Consider the following 23,414-nt stretch of genomic DNA (forward strand, 5'->3'; position numbering starts at 1 on the left):
ACACATTTATGGGTTATCACGTTTCACTCCCGTATATTATTATATTCAGACCTAAATTCCCCATTCATTACTCAAAGATATTAAACTACAAAAACAGTTATATATATATAAGTTTATGAATGTTTCTTTTGTGATTTTTTTGTAGTTTATTATTGTTATGCAGTTGCAACCGAAGAAAAATTCTAAATATTGTTTCGTTTTAATAATGTTTAGTATTGATAAAATAAATCGAAATGTGGTACTTTTTGGGAGGGGGATCATACAAACCCCACAAGAGGCATTTATTGAGACCTTTGATATCTATTTATCTATAAATTGGTCAGAGCCAAAGTGGACTCAAATAATTGGTATCTTTATTCACTTTTCTTACTGATATGCAAATTAAGTCGTCTATTTCTTCAACTTGGACTAATAAAAGTGAACTAACTTGGACTAAATTAGTTCTTCTGTACTCTGTAGTATTTTGAAATTGTTCATATGTAATTCTGTACAATGATTTCACTTCTGCAACTGTTTATCTTTTTGTCCTTCTGAAATTACTTTTGACAGTTGTATTGAGAAGCATGAATACAACGTATTTTTATCAGGATTCCTTTGTGAGTGAGTCGGCAGACGTATCGCATTTGTGGCCAATTAGTCCCGGTTCCGAGTTCAAATGGAGGACAATTTCTCTCGGATGTAACTCGAGAAGCAGTTTTTATTTCGCTTTAAGCTTATGTGACCCCTTCCAGCATAACCCGCCTGTTCCATAATAACATCAAGGCGAATCAAACTTATTTCTGTCCATATATGATATGAATATATAGAGCAAATTATTTAAACCAAATAAACCTGCTTTAAACAAAAACAAAAAAAAAAAAAAAAAAAAAAAATCAATAAAAACCATGGTTTTGCCAACCCTGATATGTGATATAAATACATAGAGTCCTTCGTGAGTGAGTCGGCAGACGTATCTCATTTATGCCCAATTAGTCCCGGTTTCGAGTTCAAATGGAGGACAATTTCTCTCGGACGTAAGCCGAAAAGCCGTTTGCATTCCGCTTTAAGCTTATGTGATCTCTTCCAGCATAACCTGGTTGTTGCACAATAACACCAAGGCGAAACAAACTTATTTCTATCCATATGTGATATAAATACATCGAGCAAATGATTTAAACCCAAAAAACTTTTTTTTTTGTTTGTTTTTTCAGTAAAAACCATGGTTTTTGCCAACCCTGCTTTAATGTAACTTGTGCCTATGTGTTTCAGAAGACAGCAAAACTTTCCTACTCATAGTAAGATTAGTTACTGATTTTCCTTCAGTTTGATTTTTTAAAAATGTAATTTTCTATAAGTAAAATTTACAATGTCATGTGAAATATTCATGGTATTTTGTTTTTAGGTAGTTGTTTATTTCTGTAGTGATCTATGAATAGAAGGAACAATTATTAAAAAATGTCAGGGAATATCTTTTCTGCAAGAGCTACAAAATGCGAAACTTTATTTGAAAGATGCGACAAAACGCGAAATATGAAAAACGAAACGCGAAATTTTGAAATTCTTCTTGCGAAAAACTCGTGCTCTATCAATCTCTCATCTTTAGAATTAAGTTTACATTATGTAAGTTTTTGCTGCTTTTCAGTTCATTTCATATGAGCTAGATTAAGTTTAGAGGAAATGTATTTTTTATGTGGAACCTGGTATGAAATTCTACCTTTTGTCTTTGTATGTCAAATTTTGGCCTTATATCTAATATACGCTATTACAATGATCATTTCATTATTCTAAAAAATCCTGATAATATATAAGAAATCTGTCTAAAAGTATCGGTATCGGCAGTATCAGCCTCTTCAGTATCGGTATTGGGTATCGGTGAAAAAGTGATATCGGTATATCTCTACCCATTATTATTCAGATATAAATTTTATAAGCTCCAGACAACATGCAATTCATTTGTTTCTGATGTCATTGTGGAAACAGGAAGATGGAAATGCAAATTTTCCTATCTGAACATAGGTTCGATTCAATTTAGAAAGACTAGCCTCGGACCCCCGACCTAGTCAATCTCTTTGGAATTGAACGGTCAGTCCGCCCGTAAGACTAGCACTCGACAAGTTAGTCTCCAAGCTAAAGTCCTAAATTATATTGTGTGCAATTCAAGGTAAACGATTCAACGTAGTTAACGTTAGTTGGTGTATGGTTTATACCTCAAACCATAAATAATTTTCTTAGTGACGCTTTAGTATACAAAATATAAGTAACAAGTAACAGCCATGTAGGATCCTCCAAATGTAGTACAGAACATGTGCAGTGAGAGAAAATGATGTATAACCACTTATTATGTAAGAAATACTTCAGTTCTTTATTAATATAATATAAGTTCTATCCTTTCTTTATGAATCCCTTCCATCCTATCCGTAAAGAAAATATTACAAAAGTTAAATAAGTTATAGTGTTTAATAAGTGTTTTATTTAGTTAAGGTATGGCTGTTACTTTTTTTTAAGAAAGAATGAAACATAATAGATGTATCTATAGACATTAATTTTCACCGAACTGAGCAGGAAACTATGGTATAAATAGTATAACTGAAGCTAATTCTGTTGTAGTAATTTATCGCTAAAAAGATTGTATATATGGTATTTGTTCGCTGCAAATTGAAAAGATTTACCTAGTTTTTTTTATATTTCTAAATGAATTACATTTTTTAACGTTATTTTCATGTAAGATTATAGAAGTGGTACCAACATTATATCGAGAAAATACACTGTGAAAAGGAAGCTCTTTCATTCGAGAACTCAAATCTTGTATTAGGGGGCACTGTGGCTCAGTGGTAGAGCATTCAACTCTGGTGCGTGGGGTCTCTGGCTGAATCCCAGCTCGCGCCAAGTGGGCTTTATGGTGAACAAATACAGTATTCGTGGGTTTTATTGGGTTATCCTGTTTACTCCCACTTTATTCATTCCACCATTGCATTCATTTCTCATCATCACCGTCTCCTTTAGGTTAGCCAGCATAGCTATGGGACGTAAAACTGAAAGATTTCATTTCAAATCTTGTATACCTAACGATTTTTTTCTTTAAATGTCAGATTTAAGAAGAAAAGCCAGTAACAAACATGAATGGAATAAGTGAGAAAAGTGAAGACACTGATATTTCATTAGCAGAGCATTTAGAACCATTCTTTCTGAAGCATGACAACTCTCAAGATATTCCCCTGAATTCACTTGTGCCAAGCATATGCAAAGAAGAACTATGCATTCTAGGTGTTGATGAGGCAGGGAGAGGACCAGTACTAGGTATGTTCAAACACAAATTCCGATTTTTTGAAAGAGAAATTTCAGAAGCGTTTAAATTAGCTTTAAGTTCGTATGTTAATGTTGTACAGCGTAGTGAATACGTTGTAATACTATTTGAACATGTAGAAAAACACAGGTCATCGTACACGCCTTCTGCGCGGGAGACACGGGTTCGTTTCCCAGCGGGAGTTCATGTGTTTCGAATTTCACGTTAAACTGTAGGTTCACATAACCTCGCTGCCGAACGGTACGATAAAACCGGATTAATCCAAAGTTAAATTTGAAGTTTATAAGAGCGCCTAGAAGTGTATTACAAGTTTTGTTCATTGAAGAAAATTGAACACTTCTGGGATCTTTATAATTTATTTTTTTTTTATTTTATTGTATTTATTTATTTATTTTTTATTTTTTTTTAAAGTTGATCCTGTAGTAGAAATAAACTACTACAAACATTTAGATAGATTTTATCATACTTTTTAACACACAAATATGTATTTAACTTTCCTAATAACGATTTCTTCTGAGTATATGGTTTTTGTAACGCTTCAGACCAAATCATGTATCGTTACCATTTTATTACTCTACATCTTCACTGTTTTTTTCTTTTTCGGTATAATAGTCTTTCTATAAAATTTATTTTCTTTTTTGCAACTCTCCTTGTCGATGGAATCCTCCATTGTTTTTCTTAATTTAATATTTATTATTAGTTCCTTCTATTTTTTTTTTTTTTTTTTTTTTTTTTTTATTACTCATTTTTATTATATTTTCCACAAGGACTGCCAGTGTCTCACTGGTAATTCCAGGAGGTCCTTCATTTCCTCTCAAACATTTCCAGGAGATCCTTCATCTTATCGGTCTTCCTGTGGCCTACTTTAATCGTATTATACCCAGTTTCTTGTAGCACGTTATAAAAGTGCTCTTTGCACTTCCTTGGTGTCTTGCTTTTAATTTCTTCCATTTATACTGTATATACGGATGCCAATTATGTTCATATTCCAGATAAATAATAAAACAGTAGAATACAGTAGAAATTTGCAGAAGCTTCAGTCTCGTTGTGTGTATAAGTATCGGAAAAAGTTTAATACGTAGGTTCTTATTCTTTAAATTGGGATAAATGTAGTAAAAATGTTATCAGGCAAACTTCTTCACTATGCTTGGAGCAAATAAAAATGAATTGACATTCGGAGGGCGTGTTGCCCCGTTGCCATATCGTGAGTATTCCATAGAGGCGTCCGCTGTGCGCCTTCCATATTGGTTGACAGATACACCTGAACATGTGTAACAAGGTAGCAACATAGTAAGGTTATTGTCCCTTTCTACAGAAACCCTTCACTTGTAACGACCACCACCGTTTATGGTTTGCTTCTCTCGATGATCTTCACAGCCTTGTGACGTATATATCCTGCTCAGCACTAATTTCTACTTGGCTTTGAACTGTTAATTCCTTTTTAATTTTGCTTCACGTGTAACTTCAATTTATGTTGATCTTTTACTTTTTAACACTTCAGACCAAATTCCGTTAACATCGTTACCATTTTACTTCTCTCCAGATCTCTAAGCAATATACCGGTACTCCGTTTACCATCGAGTCAATGACTGCAGAGTTATATTAAATATTTCTGACATTACTCAATGTATAAGAATTTTTAACTTGCTGAACTTATTTAGCGTAGGAGAGAAGAGTAGTCAAATCCCTTATATATATAGTGAGACTAAAAGCACTGTTCATTGAATATTTGTAGTTGAGTTCCTAAAGATTGATTATCATGGAAGATTTTCAATATGATTTTGAATTTATTATTAGAGCTGAATCAAGACAATGTTATGAATACTAATATTATTAATGATTGTAAGCCGGGAAATAGTTTAGGCTTCCGGCCTTTTCCTAACTATTACCCTACTGACTTTGATCACAATCCTTACACTGCAAGACCTATAAGGTTTATGATTTTATTTTATGGAAACATAAAATTATACATTTACGGTTTATTTTCTTGTGTTAATTTAGACAATCTTCCGTGGAATTGAAGGTGGCCAACTTCGACAGATTTCACTATATTATAAATAAATAAATTAATTAAAAAGGAAAAAATGACTCATCAAATGATGCTAAAATGTACGGACAACAATAGCTACATCTTTTAGTTAAACTTATGTTCTTGGAAAAATGTAATTTCATTAACTTAACAGACGTTACCAAAAAGGACGGTCTTCGAAATGTGGGTGTAAAGAACAATGGAGAAAATTAGCTGAATCTGAACAAATGAGAAAGAGTTAGAAACAGAACTGTATTATGGAGGATGTGCTAAAGGTGTGATGGCAGGAAAGAGAGAGAGAGGGCCGAAGGAGCCTACAACTGATGAACGATATCAAAACGGAAAAATCGAATGTGAAGACGGAAGGTTAGCTGAAAATCATGGTGCATGGAAGCTTCTTAGTTGCGGTAAGTGACCTTCCAGTAGTGCCAGAGTACTTACGATGATGAACTAACCAGCGGTCCTTTGGTTATACTGTAAATAGTAAGTGTATCACGATATTGAAATAACACTTATCAAAAAGTTTAAGTGGATAAAACAAAAAAAGAGTTGCGTCGTTTCTAAATAATTATACGAAAAAAAAAGCTAAGTTTCCGGTAGAGATGCATGTAGTTTGAATTCTGCGTTTATATTGATGGTTTATCATATAAGCTCGGTGCTAAAAATAAATAAAGAAAGAAAAAGCTAAACTCCAAAGATGTAAATGTTGAAAAAAAAAAAGAAAAATAAAACGTGAAAAGTGTTTACCACATTTATCCTAGTACAAAAAATAAGAACCTATGTATTAAACTTTTTTTTTAATACTTATACAAACAACGAGACTGAAGTTTTTACTTCACGTATACTTTGATTCAGATTTACTGAGTAATTTATTACTTTAATAATAATAATAATAATAATAATAATTGGATGTATGCAGTAAACTTACTACATCAATAAAATAGTTATCCACGTGTGAGACTTTTCATAGTTCTTTTTATTATACAAAGTGGATAAATAAGAATGGTCATTTGAATGTAATTAATTACATATTGATAGAAGAAGAAACAGAGTTCTATATTGTTATGTACTAATAAAAAGTTTAGTCTTTCTAGTAGAAGAATGCGTACCTCATAATTAATATTGGTAGAAAGTTATATTAATTTGGTATAGATTATAGTATGAAATGAGTTACTAATTTAAGAATGAAATTGATAGACGTTATAAGAGTCTTATTCCTATATCCGCAAATTGTAAGATCTTTTGAGTGAGACGTAGGAATAAACCTCAATAATGATAGTTACCATGCTGGATTCTTCCAAGAAAAAACCTGGCTGTCGCGACTCGAATAGAGTCCGATGAAGGAGTGATTACAAATGAATCAATATGACTATGAGTAAATAAACATAAGTACCCTTTGTTATTTATGAGAAAGAGTGAATGCCGACGTCAGCACAAGAGAACTAGTTTTTTTTTATTTTTTATTTTTATTTTTTTTTTATGAGGAAGAGATTGATACATAGTGAAAACTAAACTTTTCCTAAATTCTGAAACTATTAAAAGAGCGAAGAAAATTGGTTTGTGTATTCTCTAACTCTATAGATTTTTTTTCTCATCGGAAAAAGGACACGGCTGTGATGTTAACAATGCTGGGACGTGTATTGCTTTTGTTATAGTTAGTTGAACAATAATGCCGAAATACTTCCGTGAGACGTGACATGATTTTATGGAATACTCAACAATATATTACGCACAGTTGAGACGAGGGATATAAAGAAACATTTGGATTTTTATGACTTTCTTTGCATAAATTATAAATGAAATACTTGTCAGTCTCATAAAAAGAAAGAGTTTTGTAGAACTTTCTATGCTTAGTTCTTCCTTGTCGCCTGTCCTCTCTTTCAGACTTCACATACATGAGGAGATAATCTAAAAGTTCCTTCATATTGTCTTATTTGATCTTTATATATTTGTTTTATAATATAAGGAGGAGATCCAGTAGTAGAGCGTTTACTTCTAGCGCGTAGGGTCCCTGTTTCGATCCCTACTCGCGACAAGTGGAATTTGTGTGGATAACTGTGCGTGAGTTTTCTCGGGGTAATCCCGTTTCTTCCCACTTTCTTTATTTCAGTATTTTATTAATTCTCATCATCATTGTCTTCTTTAGCTTACACGCACAACTGTGGGAACTAAAATAGATTTTATTTCATAAGCTGATGGTGCTTTGTTTCTCTAGAATACATTATAGTTCTAGAGAAGTTGGTTACCTTGGTTTGAACTAATATTATTTCGTTGGTATAGTTATAGGTGGGGTTTCACTGGTAACCTGTGACTAAGTGAATGAAGTTGTCCGATTTCTTGGTATGTCAAAACAGATTGTCCAATTAAATTGTCTCATACGTATGTGAGTGAAAAACAGTTTGAGAACTGTGATTGATTTACCCTTCGTGAAGTAAAGTAATTTTCAGGCCTGAGAGGAATTGCTGCAGTCTTTAAATGCAGGTCTATCCCAACCATTTTCTGAAAGAACACTCTGTGGGGGAACTTAAAATATTTCGAGTGCCACAAAAGAGACCATTTATCGCTGCAGCGTCATAAAGTTGCACGTCTTCAGTTGGTGCAGTAATACAGATAATTGGACTGTAGCGGGCTAGAAACTTGCAGTATAGTCTTAGTCGCATTTTTGTCTGTATTCCAATGACGCAAGGCTTCGAGTACATCAATGAAGCCCAATGGAGGATTTCAACCACAGTGTGTTGTTCAAGCAGGAGGATGTTTTTTGATGGTGTGACGGGTGTTATATGTATAATAATATTTGGGCCACTGATACAGGTAAATGTGAACATGGAGAAGCATGTGACCAGATGTTGCCATTCCTCCATCTTCGTGATAATATATTCGAAAACACTTCTATCTGTCAAGATGAGAACTACTTTGTTCACAGGTTTCAAAGCGTTTGAATATTGCTTGAGTATAATAGTTAGATACACTGTCGAATCTAGTCTGTCTTCAAAATTCTCTAATTTAAACTCAAATGAATGTCTGGGAGACTTCGGGGCAACGCAGAAATAGATCCCCATACTTTTCTGGAACTACGGGATCTACTGATGAGTGAGTGAATGTATATCGAAGTGGGATATATATTGCGGTAAGTATTAGTGTATATTATTATTATTACGGAATCTGACTGATGAGTTTTTAAGCAGTGACGTTCAGAAACATTATTCTAAAATGTAATTTTAAGACTACTGTTCTTAGTTTTTCCTTAGTTTAGCTAGATCGAGAGCATGATAATTTTTACACCGTTGACAAGGAATTATTTCTGCTTAACTGACTCTTATTTACATTGTGTTTTATGTTAGTGTTCCTCTTTTTACTCTTTACTTATTTTTTATTATTATTATTATTATTATTATTATTATTATTCCATTGCAATGTAATATTTTGATACCATGTGCTATATTTTTGCCAAAGAGCTGTTCATGGCACTGAAATAAAGAGTATTATTATTCAACTTTACTCCATGTTGGATATTTTAATTTTCCATTAAATATTGTGCTGTGAAATGTTTACTTCCGTTGTATTGCCAGTCTAGAAATTTGCCAGAACCCGGGATATCTGCTTTTGCTGTTGAACATACAGGTTATTCTCCACTGACTGTAATACTTTACTGATTCTCACAAACCTAAAAAAATACAAGAATTTTTAAAGGAAGATATCATGAAAAACATTTTTAACTTGCTGATGAATTCAGTTACTTGTATTACAGAACAAATATATGTATATGTACTTTATTCTGCACACATTGTTTCCAGAAATCTAAAGTCATTAAATACACAATAATATTTTTTTTTCGAGAGTTTGGTGAGAGGAGAGTGATTACAAAAGGAAAATTTCGTCCAAAGCTTTTCCCGGAGGGAGAGTTCCTAGCATCGCTGCTACGTTCCCTCTTTGCACAGCCATACTTATCCTTTGTATAAGGTAGGATGAAGCTCGGGTGTCTCCTGTGTTAATAGCTATACGGTGTCCAACTTCATTAATGAAGTTTAGACCTTCCTGACCCCAGGACCCACAAGTTTCAATGGCTATGGTGACGAAGTGGTATTTGTCCAACAGGTTGCTATACTTTCGTCTCTTTTCATATTCTCTGCGAGTTGCAACCGTCGCAGCTTTTGTCGAAGATGAAGGAAGATTAGAGGGGGCTAGGGTATCGGTACAAGTGAAATCCCATATTAAAGCCTTCCCTCGTTTCCAAGGCACCAAAGACATTCCATCAGGTCTCTTGTATATGTAGATAGTTCTGATTACTAAGCCTCAGATTCTGATTCTGGAGAGGCGAATAAATGAGGGAGAATCTTGAAATGTGTAATAAGAATCCTGACTGGATTGCTTTGGCACAGAAGGGTATCCAGTGGTGAACATTGTGTTTCAGCAATGTAATTTTTAAAAGCCTTATAGTTAGTATATGCAAAATGATGACGACAAAATATTTATGACTTAATTGTTTATTTCCATGTTAAAGGACCTATGGTATATGGTATAAGCTACTGTCCATTGAGTAAAGCTGAAGACTTGAAAGCCCTTGGATGTGCGGATTCCAAGACTTTAACGGAGAAGCAGCGTGAAGCCTTATTCGAAAAACTGTGTAGCGCCAGTGATTATGTTGGCTGGGCCGTGAATGTTATTTCGCCAAATAGCATCTGCAATAGTATGTTCAAGAGGTAACCGCACTATGGCTTCTTTTTCTTTAGTGTGTCGGTTATTGATACTATTCCAATTGGCTGAAGCAAAAAAATTCATTAGTGGACATTTAACAAAGATAATCATATAGTACTGGATGTGATTTTTTTTTCTTAGTGCTGTCTTTCTTTGTACTATCAGGAGAACGTATCTACACTTAGTTATAAAAACACCCCTGACGCAGATGACCTATCTCAGCCGCCATGTTGAATCCGATTAATTTTCTTAACCGAAAAGACGGCATGTGAAATGTCAAGTGTTTACGATTCTTACTTAGACATTTATTGCTATAGGTCGCTTTCAAATCACTTTACTCACTTAACAATTAAAGAAAGAAACAAAAAAGTTACATTTAAGAAAAGCCATACAACTCTGTCAATGTTCTTTATGTATGCAGGAGAGCACGGTGGCTTAGTAGTAGAGCGCTTAGGTCCCTACTTCGATCCCCGACCAAATAAGTTTATGGTGGACAGATCGTGCACGTAGGTTTTCTCGGTGTACTCCGGTTTCCTCTACATTCTTAATTCCACCAATTTTTCCGTCATTCACTTGCGTTAATCATCTATCTCCCTTAGTATAAAGGGCATAATCGTTGGACGTTAAGCTGAAAGATTTCTTTATATATCCAATGAATCAACGTGGCATTTAGCGTTGCTGAATGCATTGAAGTCACCTGCTGCTGTGGAATACGAAGTGCAAGGAATATTCCAGCGGACTTTAGCTGTTACCCATAGCGTTGTACTGAAACTCGTACAAGTCTGAACAGTTGATAATGTGTATTGTAAACCGAGAATTGAACTCCCAAAATAAGAAACATAGATAAGACATTCACATCGCACTAGTAAAAAGTCTGTGATTGTCAGCTGAATGTGGTAACAATTAATGTTGTATTCTGTATATCTTGTCTCAACTGAAATAGTATCCTTATTAACTTGCAATGCCGCATTACTTAAACAAGGATAATCCATGATAGGTATGTTCAGTTTTGTGAGTGGGAAGGTGCAACAAGCAAAACATGATCTAACATTTATTTTCGGTGATGAAGCACACTTTATGTGAATGGCAAAGTCAATCTTATATCATACGATACTGATTCGACATCATACCAAATATGCGAGGAGAGAAAATCACGGTGCACTGAGAGTCTCGGTATGGTGCAGTATATGACAGACGCTTATCTTTGGCCTCGTGTTCATGAATAATAATTTAAGAGATAACACATATCTTCGTCTCGTTTAGGGTAACATCCATCCACTTCTAGATACAACTGATAATTTTCTCACTTTCTCATGCTGTCAGTGTGCGTACATATTTCGTGAGTAGTGAATTGGGAGGCATGGTCTAAGTTAAGGCCATCTCCCAATCTCACTCCTTTAGACGTCTTTAGGGTTATATGACGAGGCAGGTATATGCAACTCCCGTACGTGATATACGGGATTTGCAGAGTCGCATTGTTGCTGTGTGTGATATTTTATTCGTATTTTGTGAAGTATAGTTTAAAGTTAACACGGCTTTTCTTGAGTGTGACATGTAAACAATTCTTTAAACAAGTGCACAGTTTTGAAAACAAATATTCCTTTGTGAAAATCCTATGCGTTTGACACATCGTTTGTCCCTCCCCACTCCCGCTTTCCGATTTAAGAAAATCGCGTTGTGTTCAGTATAACGGGTCCAAGATGGCGACTTAGATGGATCACTTACGTCAAGGAGGTATACATAGTATGGTATACAATGGAGTTCACATATATAGAGGAGTTGGTGTGATATAAAATGGATTTTTTTTTTTTTTATCACACAAGATACAGTATCGTATCAGCACAATGACAGACGGCATATGCAGACATTCTGTGGAGCTGCGTACTGTCCGAGAGAAAGGGGGGGGGAAGAATACACAACTGCTTTTAAGCAAGGGAAGATACTGGGGAACAACCTACACGAGTGAATTCCTAAGTAAAAGTCTATGTGTTTGACACATCACATGCGTCACTTTCCATTGAGAAAATTACATTGGATTCAACATGGTATATCGAGGATGGCAGCTAGTGGATCACAATATTATGGATGCAGTACTTGTCTCACTACCATTACATATGGTTTCATTTCTTTGACTGCACTTTTCTATATTTTCTAGGGGCGGTTTCAGACTTAACCACTTATCTTGTGTACCCACAATGGTACAACTCCCCACTCCCCACTCCCGAATGTTAACCGCGACATAGTTAAATGGTTAACATTCGCGGTTGGTGCGCAAGAACCGTGTTTCGTTCTCAGTAATAGTACACTTATGTCCAAAATGATTGTCGTATATCTATGACTCTTCTTGTAAGAATATAATTTGATAATTATTTTGCAGGGTACTTTTAATACTGATACTGTGTGTATAATCGGGAAATGTATATTTGTGGTAAATTTCATAGGAAAATAACTATAAATACGAAAATTAAAATGAGTAAAACAAAAGGTTGCTAAATGGACAAGTTTTATTTTCGTTTTATTGTTCTTATTTACTGCTCTTTTGACAGGAAATTAGCCACATACATATCTTTGCCGATTATACACATAGTAACATTATAAGAAATATCGGGCGAATTCGTTATCAAATTATATTCCTACAACAACATATTTATAGACATGCGACAATAATTTTGGACATGAGTGTACATCTTATTCGAATTACACCTTTAACGTGTACTCCACATTTTATTTCTTCGGTGTGAAAAGATACACAAGATAGATACAAAACGACGCATACAAAAATAGTTATCAAGTAGGGGAACTTCTAGACATAGATAAACATAAAAGTTTAGTAAAGTTTTTATGAAAATGCCTCCTTTCAGAGCAATTTATCTTGAAAATTGGGGACGTAGCACAGGCGAATCCAGAAATCTCTTAGGAGCAGTATAAACCATAATGTTCATGTTTAATAATCGTATGATACTTGCACAGAGAACTTTAAAAGAAAAATGGGGAAATATTTCTAATTACATATGAGATACTTGTTTTATTGTTTTAATTCTGGTAGGTAACTTTAAAAATAGTTTAATTTCTTCAGTTTTGAATCAAATATTTAATATTTCTTTTCACGTTCACGCTCTAACGAATATTATTTTCACAAGTTACATAACTACACGTAATATGCTTGACTGAAACAACTCGTATTTTAGTCTTAAAAGGCAAGAAAACTTACCTACGAAATCTTAAAAACGTAGTAGGAGATTGATGTACTAACAGTGGTTGAAATCCAATCTAATTATCGGAAATCAGTTTAAGTGGATCTCTAGTAGAGCCTCAATCACCATGGGAAATTTCGGAGAGTGTACCTTCCATAAACTGTCTTTCCTTGGTAATTTTGTCCAGTAACTTTTCAAAAGACACGATTTAGTCTCTAAACTTCAAATCAGTCCCTTATAATTTGCTACTGGCTAAATGTCTTACCTGATCGGAAGCCTCGGTAAATTTTTCCGTACAGGAGTTCCAAAGGCATTACGTGTTCCTTAAACTATATATTGCTCTCTTTCAAATTCGAAGGAACAGTACGTCGTGATTTTATCCTGTTCTTAAAACCTTTTCCGTGGTCTGTTTCTGAAATTGTAAATCTAGTCAGGTAGGTAGCCAGCATCAAACCGTAAGAGGGCAAGAAAAAGTTTATGGTGTCTTTTGAAAATGGCAATTACCATTACTTTTTACTATCATGTATTTATACTTAAAAGAAAGAAATAGCAGTCCAACTACCAAATTCCTTTGAAAAAAAGAGTAAAAGTGAGATATGTTTGTAGAACTACTGAAAAACAGTTGTTATAGCGTAAAAATGAAGGTACACAGATTAGTTTTATTCAATTGAAATTGAACGGTAAACTTTTGAGATCAATAGTGACGTAATAAAACCACGAAAACAGTTTTTAGCTCTATCTATCATATATATTGTAAAAATACATTGCTAAGATAGTAGATAGAGCAATTAGCACTCGGGATTTTTTGAACTATTCCCCCACTTTTTATTCCAAAATTATGTTATATACAAATATAACACAAGTTACTACAAATGAGGTCTGAAGACCAATGCAATTTTCTTTGTGTAGATTCTTGTTAGGTAGATGGATAGTCCCTAGGCCCCGGCAGCCAAGGGAAGGATAAGCAGAGAAAGGGGTTATGGTTTCACAGAGCTCCTGACAGGCTAAATGGTTGTGATCTCCCAGTACTTCAAGCAAACAAAGAGAGTGGTTAAGATCCCACAGAGCCCCTCGGAAATTAAGAGAGGGGAATTGACAAGCCGAAACCGATGCCGTTGGAGGTCTTGCGGCGTCTTTTATACTCTCTTCATGAGTGGTGGCGGCGCTAGTGTTCCTTATCGGTAACATGTCGTCTAATTGCTCGTAGTAGTAGTTGTAAAGAAGGTGTGGTTTTGTTTACAAACTTGAAGCACATGTAGGGTATAACAGTGATAGATATATGCCACATCCAATACATCAGCTTCATTCATAAAATTCCTTGCAGAGGATTGTGAGACTTGGATATTTAGGGTCTAAGTAATCTCTGAAGAAATCTCTTGACCACAATTCTTGAATTAGCGGGGCACATTGGCTCAGTGGTATATAGCTTATCTCTGGTGCGTGGGGTCCCTGGTTCGTTCCCCGGCCAAGTAAGTTTGTGGTGGGCAATATCGTGTCTGTTGATTTTCTCGGGATACTCCCGTTTCTTCCACTTTCTAATTCCACCATCATTCACTTGCCTAAATCATAGTCTTCCTTAGCCTATCAGGCATAAACGTGGGAAGTTAAACTGAAAGAATTAATTTCATTTCAAAGTTCTTGAATTAGATTGCCAGACGAAGACTTTTTTTTAAAGAAAAGTTTTTGTGTGTCTGGAGGTCCTGTACATCGTTATTATTTCCGTATTTTATATTACTTATCGATATGTATCCATTACGTATAGGTAGTTGGAACAAAGGAAACCTGAAGCAGTCATGGAAAACAAATTACTTACCAGAAAACGGTTCAAACACTGGAATATAATAACATATTTAAGAAAAAGTAGTAAATTTTGGAGTTTTCCGTCAAATAGCGAAAGGTAATAGGGAGAAAAGAGCTGAACCTGAGACTTATCTGATGTGTGCCATCCTGGGTAAAATATAAAAAGTGAACCATGGTAATCAACAAGTATTTAAGAACGTATAGTATACGAAATGGTACCCTTAACCTCTTCACATCTAATTTGATTGCTTATGTCATTTACATATTTCAGTTTTATTAGTTGAAATTTATTATTATTATTATTATTATTATTATTATTATTATTATTATTATTATTATTATTATTATTGTTATTATTATTATTATTATTGTTAAACTAACAACTTTCAGAATTTTTAACTTCAAATTGTTGATTTTACTGAATACAGTGAAACATGTGAGTAAATAAAAGCATTCTTAGACATGTTCTGGTATTTTTAATGTCGATGAATGTTACTACAAAATAGTTGATATTTTCTTATTTGTTGCATGTATTTCGTTGTGCTTAGGCAAATGAGAATAAGATGAATGAAGCAAATAGGTTTAATGACCATTTGTCTTTATTTAAATTATTGTAAAGTGAGAGAGCCAAGTGGTTCACTTATACAATCGGCGAATTAGAATGGTTCATATATAAAGAGAGAGTTTTTAATTTTTATTTGCTGTTTCTCGAAATATCTTAAATTTGTAACAGCCTTAGCTGTTTCTCGAAATATCTTAAATTTGTAACAGCCTTATATTAGTTGTTTAAGTTAAAAGGAAAAGGAAAACTATGAGTATTCATTCAAAAATTTAAATTTGAAAACTTAGTAATCGAAATTCCTTACCTCAGATTCAGTTATGGTGTAAAGAATAACTTCTCGTAAATTTGCTTCTATAAAACATCGAATTTCTAGCCTTCTATACAGTAATAGAGACAATAGATAATATTCTCCCAAAGTATGCTAGAAAGAGGTTTAAATTTAGTGTTTTAATTCTCCAGGCAGAAGTATAGTTTAAATCAAGTATCACACGATGCAGCAATCGGCCTTATTAAGAAAGCCCAAGACCTTGGAGTAAGAGTGTCGGAAGTGTATGTTGATACTGTGGGTATGCCTGAAAAATACCAGGTAAATATATCTTAGTTAAATTCTGTAATGACAATAAAATAATCGGGTAAATTTTTGCTTCATAGAAAATTATTTTTAGAGAATATTTAATTTTGCTCATTCTTTAAACTGTTCTTATCAGGAGTGCTTCCCATGCAACACAAGATTTATATTTGAGTTTGTGATAACCGACATTGTAATTAATGGTATTAATTATAATTGCTTGTTGCATTTCTTGCATTGTATTAAGATCACAGATTTGCGTAAACTTGTTATTTAATTAGGACTCGGGCCTGCCCCCCGTGACCAAATTTCACAGCTAAAATTACTAAAGAAGTATATCCTATTGTGTATACCAATTCTATACCTATTCTGTTTGCAATCAACAAGCATTTTACTGTTCGTAATTACATATTTCACAACATACTTTGTAGAGTGAGCGTTTATGAAAACTGCATTTAAGTGCCCTTGTATTCTGTTTTCAAGAGACATTATTAATTATTCTTTGTTTATTGATGGGTGGATTATATGCAGTTTTAACTGGACTCAGCTAAAGCTCATGAAAAAATCTGAAAGCTATCTTCAATACGTAGTAAACCTGGAACCTCATTACGTATTAATGTTTGCAAAATTTGCAGATCGCAATACAAAAGATGGAACATCCAATTATGATTAGTACTATGCCGATAATCGCAAACTAAAACGCAGAATTTGCGTTGTGTTGACGCACACCGATACGTAATGGGAACTTATAATTTTAGAAAATAAAAGCTGTACGAGGGCATAAATAACGTATTAGAGAGTTAACAATATTTTGCACAATCAAAAAGTAAGGGGGGAAAAAAAGAAGAGAGAAATCTTAACACGTTTAATTATTGTAAGATGTTTTTTCGGTAAACAAGAGCTTCATTCCATGCACACGATTAAAGAAATCAATCTCTAAGAAAATAAATTATGTAGATACTGAATCTTTTAAAACGATGGGAAACAGTGAAACTGGTAAAGGATAAAGCAATTTTCTTTTTCTGGAAGAATAATGTTTAATCCATTACCAGTTTCATTTTCATAAAAACTGATTTTTACGATTTTGTGTCCCATATTTTGTTAGAGTAATTCATTCCCTGATTATGGCTATTCAACTCCAAGCAGTAAGTACTGTACGAAAGCCTCATAGAACATATAACCTATGTTCTGTCAAAATCAAATGAGATTCACGAAAGCTACCGTGGGACACATTTCTTAAATGGAGTGGGAGTTAAGTTCACTCCCTGATTCTCAAACTGATTTTAAATCTAAGCAGTTGATGATTGAGAAGCCTTAGAAAAATACATGCAATATTCCACGTGTCATTTACCGTGGAGAAACTTTGCGTCATTCTATTTCCCCATTCAACAACCAGTCTTGACATTCGGCAAATCTTGTGATGACTAGATAAAAATGCCACTCTTCACCATTGAATGATTTGTATGTACTTCCTGTCAAACGAGAGGTAGGCTTCCTTGGGTCTTGTGTAAGAAGTTTTTATCATTTTTTTTTCGTACGCGCCAAAATTTAAGAATGATCCGGTATTAACTATACCTGCAATAAAAAATATTTTTTAAAACTTTTTATTTATTTATTTGGATTAAATTAAATCTAGGGAACTTAAGAGCCTATCGAAATTTGATATATTAAGTCGAAATGAAAATTTGAAGTTTCATCTTAGTTTTTCTAAGGTTGCGTGCGGTCGGCCAAGCAGTGGGCAGCGTCATCGCATCTGAACACTTTTTCGGAGTTATGTTCAAGGAGCGTATATATTCTCTGAGGTACCGCGTGACCTTATTGATGTTGATTAAAATGTATCTATCTCTCTTCGCCGATAAGAAAATTTCTCAAACCACAATGCGGTTACTTAGCCTTGACAGATCATTTTCACCAACAAATTGATTATTTAATTCCTTACATATTTTTCAAGTATGGCTTCGTAACTGTCTTTTTCTAATTGATATTTTTGCCTAGTGACGGGATATTTTAGCCTAAATTATTCTAATTACCTTTAAGTAAACGACTGGAGCTGTAAGAATCTCCGTTTACCATGGTTGTCATCGATAGGACATATACCGTATCGCTAGCATCAGTTACAGGGCTCATAGCAAGTTACATTTTTTCGGAAGGGGGGGGGGGGTTAAGTAATTCTTTCGTGTGATTTGTGTTTTGTATTGGCAGTTTTCTAAGAAAAGTGGAAAAAGGAAGAAATTTGTTACTTATTATTCTTCTGAAAATTTCAGTACTTGCTGCCACATGTGAACCAAGTCAGTTTTATTCTCACTTCAGCCTTTTATTCTTTCTAAAACACAGTGGGAGGGTGGTGGGTGCTTAAGCTCTCAAGGTTGGTTTGAGAGCCCTTCGTGTCTATTCTTTCTTCTAGGGCCGTGCGAAAATCAACATATTCATGAAAATCGTACATGTAACCACTACTCCCTGCCCTTATTTAAATATTCACGCCTCAAACTTTTGGCTTCTTGGGTATATATTGCTTTATGTTAAGTCTACCCTTGAATGACATGATTTACTTGTTAATACATTGATACTCTTCATCATCCACAGCAAATTTGAATCTCTCCTTCAGTTTATTTAGCACATATCGTAATTTATAAAGTCTGTCATCCCCATCTCAATTCTGTGAATTATCAGAAACGAAGATATCTTCACATGAGGTTAAACCGGTTTACTAACATTGCGTCAGCTGCAACTTTAGAACGTAAACTTTCATCTAAAGACCAATACTATTGTCTTCTTGGATAACAGATATAAGTCATTACAAGATTTATTCCATGAATCTGGACTCCACCTGGACTCAATCCAAGATGTTCCTTCTTATTTTGATTCGCATACAGATTGGTCTGAAACACAATGTCGTTGACAAGCTCGTCTGTAAATAACTGTGAAACAAGTCAATTTGTTCATTGCTTGTAATATTTACATTGTCGTTTCCAAGAAATGGAGGAACATTTTGAGAAAACTTATTGTCATATTTTGATCACCTCACTTTTGCTTGTTGTCGTCTTTGGTTGTTTCTGCTCAGGGGAGGATCTTCAATTACTTCTTCATCATTGGCTGATGATAATTCACTTCTGTCATCCTCAACATTCTAACTGTGAGTACGTGTGTTCATGACAGTTTGAGTGTACTGGTCTATATGTGCTTGATATCTGCGTGATTTGAGGTACGATGACCTTTTTGAGAGGTGTTCTGAACATACCAATTTTGTCTGCCATAACGTGTTGAAGTCATGTGTGATGACATCAACTGGAAATCGAACCCAGATTTCACATATATTAGTCAGAAGGATTGATGAGGCTCATTGGTTGCCACAGAGACCCCAGTTATATTTCTGTAAGTGGCAAGCAACACTTTTTGTAAAAACAATCATACCTTCATTAGATGCATGAAGTCCACTACATGGGACATGCCTATTCGTATGATTTCTGTAGATACAAGAACAAATCCTGATAATATGATGTCAGCCTGTTTCAGACATTGTGACAAAGAAAAGAAACAAATACCACGTGCTTGGCACGCTCTCCATAGAAGATGTTATCAGATATTCTAGAAGAACTCGCCATGCCTGTTTCAAGCATGCACCAATGACGTCACACCCCTGCTCTCAGAGTTTCACGTTAGGTGGCAGAAAAAATCAGATCGTCAGGCCACCCAGGTAACTTGTATTGAAAAACAATGCACTTGGGTTGCGGGTGGAGAGTTACGACAGAACACAAATGTAATCAATCAGTAGTGTTCACTTTAGTGGACGTTATGCACGAAAGAGTTAACATGTTAAAACATTACGTATTTCAGCTCTAATCCAGCCGGTCCTATGTTGGTTGGAAGAAAGAAAGAAAGAAAGAAAATTCAATTTATGCCCAAATTTGGCATCAAGGTTTAAAGTTACTTTTCGATGAGATTTTGGTCACTTTTCAACTATATAGAAGAAACCAGATCACTATGAGCTCTGAGTTACCAGCACATTGTAGTTTCTTTTCTTCATATGGACTGGTAGCATTAGAGATGGACATACCGTGATAATCATCACTTTTCATCATTAAATTTTATCTGGTAACAGACTGAACTATAACAACTACAAGATATCAACCCTGTATAAAATAAGTGTACTTGTTCAATTCTAATAAACATTGATTGTCTCGAATGAATGAGGAATCTGATCATTTTTTAAAGATGTACAAAAGGAGCATATTTTCTTTGATTAAAAAAATAATAAAAAATCTAGCACATACGGAAGAAGGAAATTCATTCAGCATTATATAATTAGTAATCGATAATGAATCAATATTTTTGGATCACTTAAAGTAAGATATTTAAAGAAAAAAAAAGAAAGAAAGTGTTCTCTGCACTGTTATATTCTTACATTATATTTTGGTGTGCAGTAAATCACATACGCTACCCTATGAGTAGTATAGTAATATAATTTTTTTTTTTAAATAAATAAATAAAATTTGCTATCTCATAGGGGACCATATATGAACTTCTTTTCTTTTCTTTTCTTTTTTTTTTTTTTTTCTTTCAGGAAAAGTTATCTGATTTGTTTCCACATTTAAAAATAACTGTAGCGAAGAAAGCTGATTCCACATTTCCTATTGTAAGTGCCGCCAGTATATGTGCCAAAGTTTGCAGAGACAGGGCTTTGAGTGTGTGGAAATTTGAGAAGGGGTTAGAGATCGAACCGAATACATGGGGCAGTGGTTATCCAAACGGTAAGAATTTTATTATTTTAAAAGAATAGATAAGTCTTAGAGATAGATTAAAAAACATGAGATATGTTAGAGTCATCCTGTTTAGGTCAGGGTATTTTTATTATTATTTCGCGTATTTTAATATAGTAATTCATTTTTCATCATCCGTTTTTGCCTATATGACATAAATGTGGAACACAAGACTCAAGAAGTGAGAACAGTGAAATTTCTGTAACCAACTTATTGAATAATCACTTATATTGTGAAACATATTTGACTTACTGGAAATTACAAAAAGAATACTTTTGCAAACTTTTTTTTTTTTCACCAGATTCTTTTTTAAATAAGACAGTACATTCACTTTCTTGAAATCAGTATTTCTAAAGCTTGTTATTTGAATCATATATTAAATTCGTTCAAGTTTTAAGATGTTTGTAATGAATCTTAGGTGAACATCGAAATTTTTAAAATCTTGATATGAAACATTTTGTATAATATATAATTTTTAAAGTTTTGTGTTCATTAGGAGCGAACATAATCAGAATGTCCTATAATACAAGCCTTCAGTCTAACATGCGTATTGTTTAATAGGTATTGTTTGTATGCTGCGTAATATCTTTTAGACAAGGCAAGCGAGAATACTTGCCGATGGATGTATGTATGTGGGACGTTGACTCATTCAATCGAAGAAATGCTTCACTAGAGTGAGAGCTTGTGATTGTACTGGTGCATATGGTTTAGGGCACATCCCGTTACTTCTTCATGTGGACAGAGATTCTCGTGCAGGCATCACCTCACACATGCCACTCACGAAAGATGAAAATGGTCTGGACATAGGCATCAACAGTCCGCTCTTTCTACATATATAAGATATCAATTGTCATTGTATCTGGACTTCATACGCCATAAATACATGGAAAAAGTTCTGTGAGCATTAATAATTAAAGATCGAAAGATTCTTTCCCTCATCAGCATGATTCCTACCCGCTCTCCTAAACAGGAACCACTTTCATCACTAAAAAGCTCAGCATGTAATCTGTTTACAATTGATCTTCCTCTTGAAACCATTGTAGATATTTCTGCAGTGATGAGTCTGGCAGTCGCGTCATTAGTTCTGTTTGCAGGAGATTTGTGCACTCAAATGTGTCAGATGTAGCGGCTTTGACTAACATTGGGCTGGGCTCTCCATAACCATGCCTTCTATATGAACACTTTCTTTTTTTTTCTTCGTTTCTCCAACTTGATGCACAGCAGATTCTTATTTCATCGTCTCGTTCGCCGAAAGAGCGGTTCAGCTCCTCGGAGGGCTCTCTCATATATATATATATATATATATATATATATATATATAGGGTGTTAATGAACTATACCGACAAACTGTAAGAAATGATTCCTCAAATCAAAACAGAGTTTTCAGATATACCCTGATTTCAAGAGGGGTCCAAAGTAGGCAGAAGCTAAGCCTTGACAACAATGGACATCCAATGCTTCGGAGGGAAGGCAGAAGTGTAAGAAAGTGGCAGTTCCTGTTTTTTTAATTTTATTATTATTATTATTATTATTATTATTATTATTATTATTATTATTATTCGGAATAATGTGTGATGCGATGATTTCGTCACGGTAAATTTCACGTTTTCTTCACTTATAAGCGTGAAAGAAAACATCGCACTATGCGTTTTCCCGAGTACGAGAGACCGTTCTGCTGACGATCCTTAACACTTCCGACATCGCGCATAAGGATTCCATGTTCACTGCTATCAAAGCTTGTCGTTTGCCTACTGTGGACCAACCATAAAGTCAGAGCATATCTCAAAATTCGGTTGATGGCATGTCTGGGAATTTCACCCTGCAGGGAATAATCTGTACACTCATTGAACATTAATGAAATATGCATTTTTGGATTGCGTGCGTGACTTCTTTTACACTGATAAAAACCACCATCCACAGTCTCTCGAATTCGAAATAGTGCCTCTTGAAATTTGGCTTTTTTGCGATTTTGGACAGCTCTAGCTCTGAAACTACACACTTTTCGCCATAGGTCCACCTGAACTTTTTATCTTATTTTGATGTCAGGAATCACCTCTTCAAGTATGCCGGTATAGTTCATTAACACCCTACATATATATATATATATATATATATATATATCCTGTTCTAAAGTTCGTCAACTGTACAAAAGGGTATGATTTGGTCTTAGCATGTATAGTGGTTCAGTAATCGTATACGACACGTCATTACCACCTATTGGAGTATTACCACCAGGCCCCATGTGATGCATCATCTGATGCGGAGAGCTGACAACCTTCGCAGAAATGGAAACTTGAACGACATTGAGAAAATGAATAGATTCGTTGTTTGTTCATTATTATTAATTAATTACGTCTTGGAATTCCTGTGGTTACGTTGTAAGTTTAGTGTGTGCTGTGTAATAATTTCACTTTATTTTTTAAAAGACATTACTACTTTTTCCTCGTTCATTTGTAGATAATCAAAAGTATCGCTGTGTATTTTGTTTTTCTTTGTACGTATAACTTAGAAAAAGCACATATCTTT

The 23,414-nt window shown here is 34.4% G+C and overlaps 1 protein-coding gene across 4 annotated transcripts in view; it reads left to right on the top strand.

The window, feature by feature from the left end:
- LOC145690937 (ribonuclease H2 subunit A) overlaps positions 1-23,414 on the top strand; it is a 43,976-nt gene that overhangs the window by 9,047 nt on the left and 11,515 nt on the right. For 3 of the 4 annotated variants that reach the window (XM_081766411.1, XM_081766403.1, XM_081766395.1), the window contains exons 2-5: positions 3,069-3,276; positions 9,814-10,012; positions 16,023-16,149; positions 20,693-20,879. In XM_081766411.1, the coding sequence (XP_081622537.1) occupies positions 3,096-3,276; positions 9,814-10,012; positions 16,023-16,149; positions 20,693-20,879 (694 nt within the window). In that variant the 5' untranslated portion in view covers positions 3,069-3,095. The remainder of the gene's footprint in view (positions 1-3,068; positions 3,277-9,813; positions 10,013-16,022; positions 16,150-20,692; positions 20,880-23,414) is intronic. The other variant, XM_081766419.1, reaches the window with a different exon arrangement.

This window comes from Thermobia domestica, chromosome 1 (genome assembly GCF_964235325.1).
Source record: "Thermobia domestica chromosome 1, izTheDome1.hap1.1, whole genome shotgun sequence".
NCBI classification, from domain to species: domain Eukaryota; kingdom Metazoa; phylum Arthropoda; class Insecta; order Zygentoma; family Lepismatidae; genus Thermobia; species Thermobia domestica.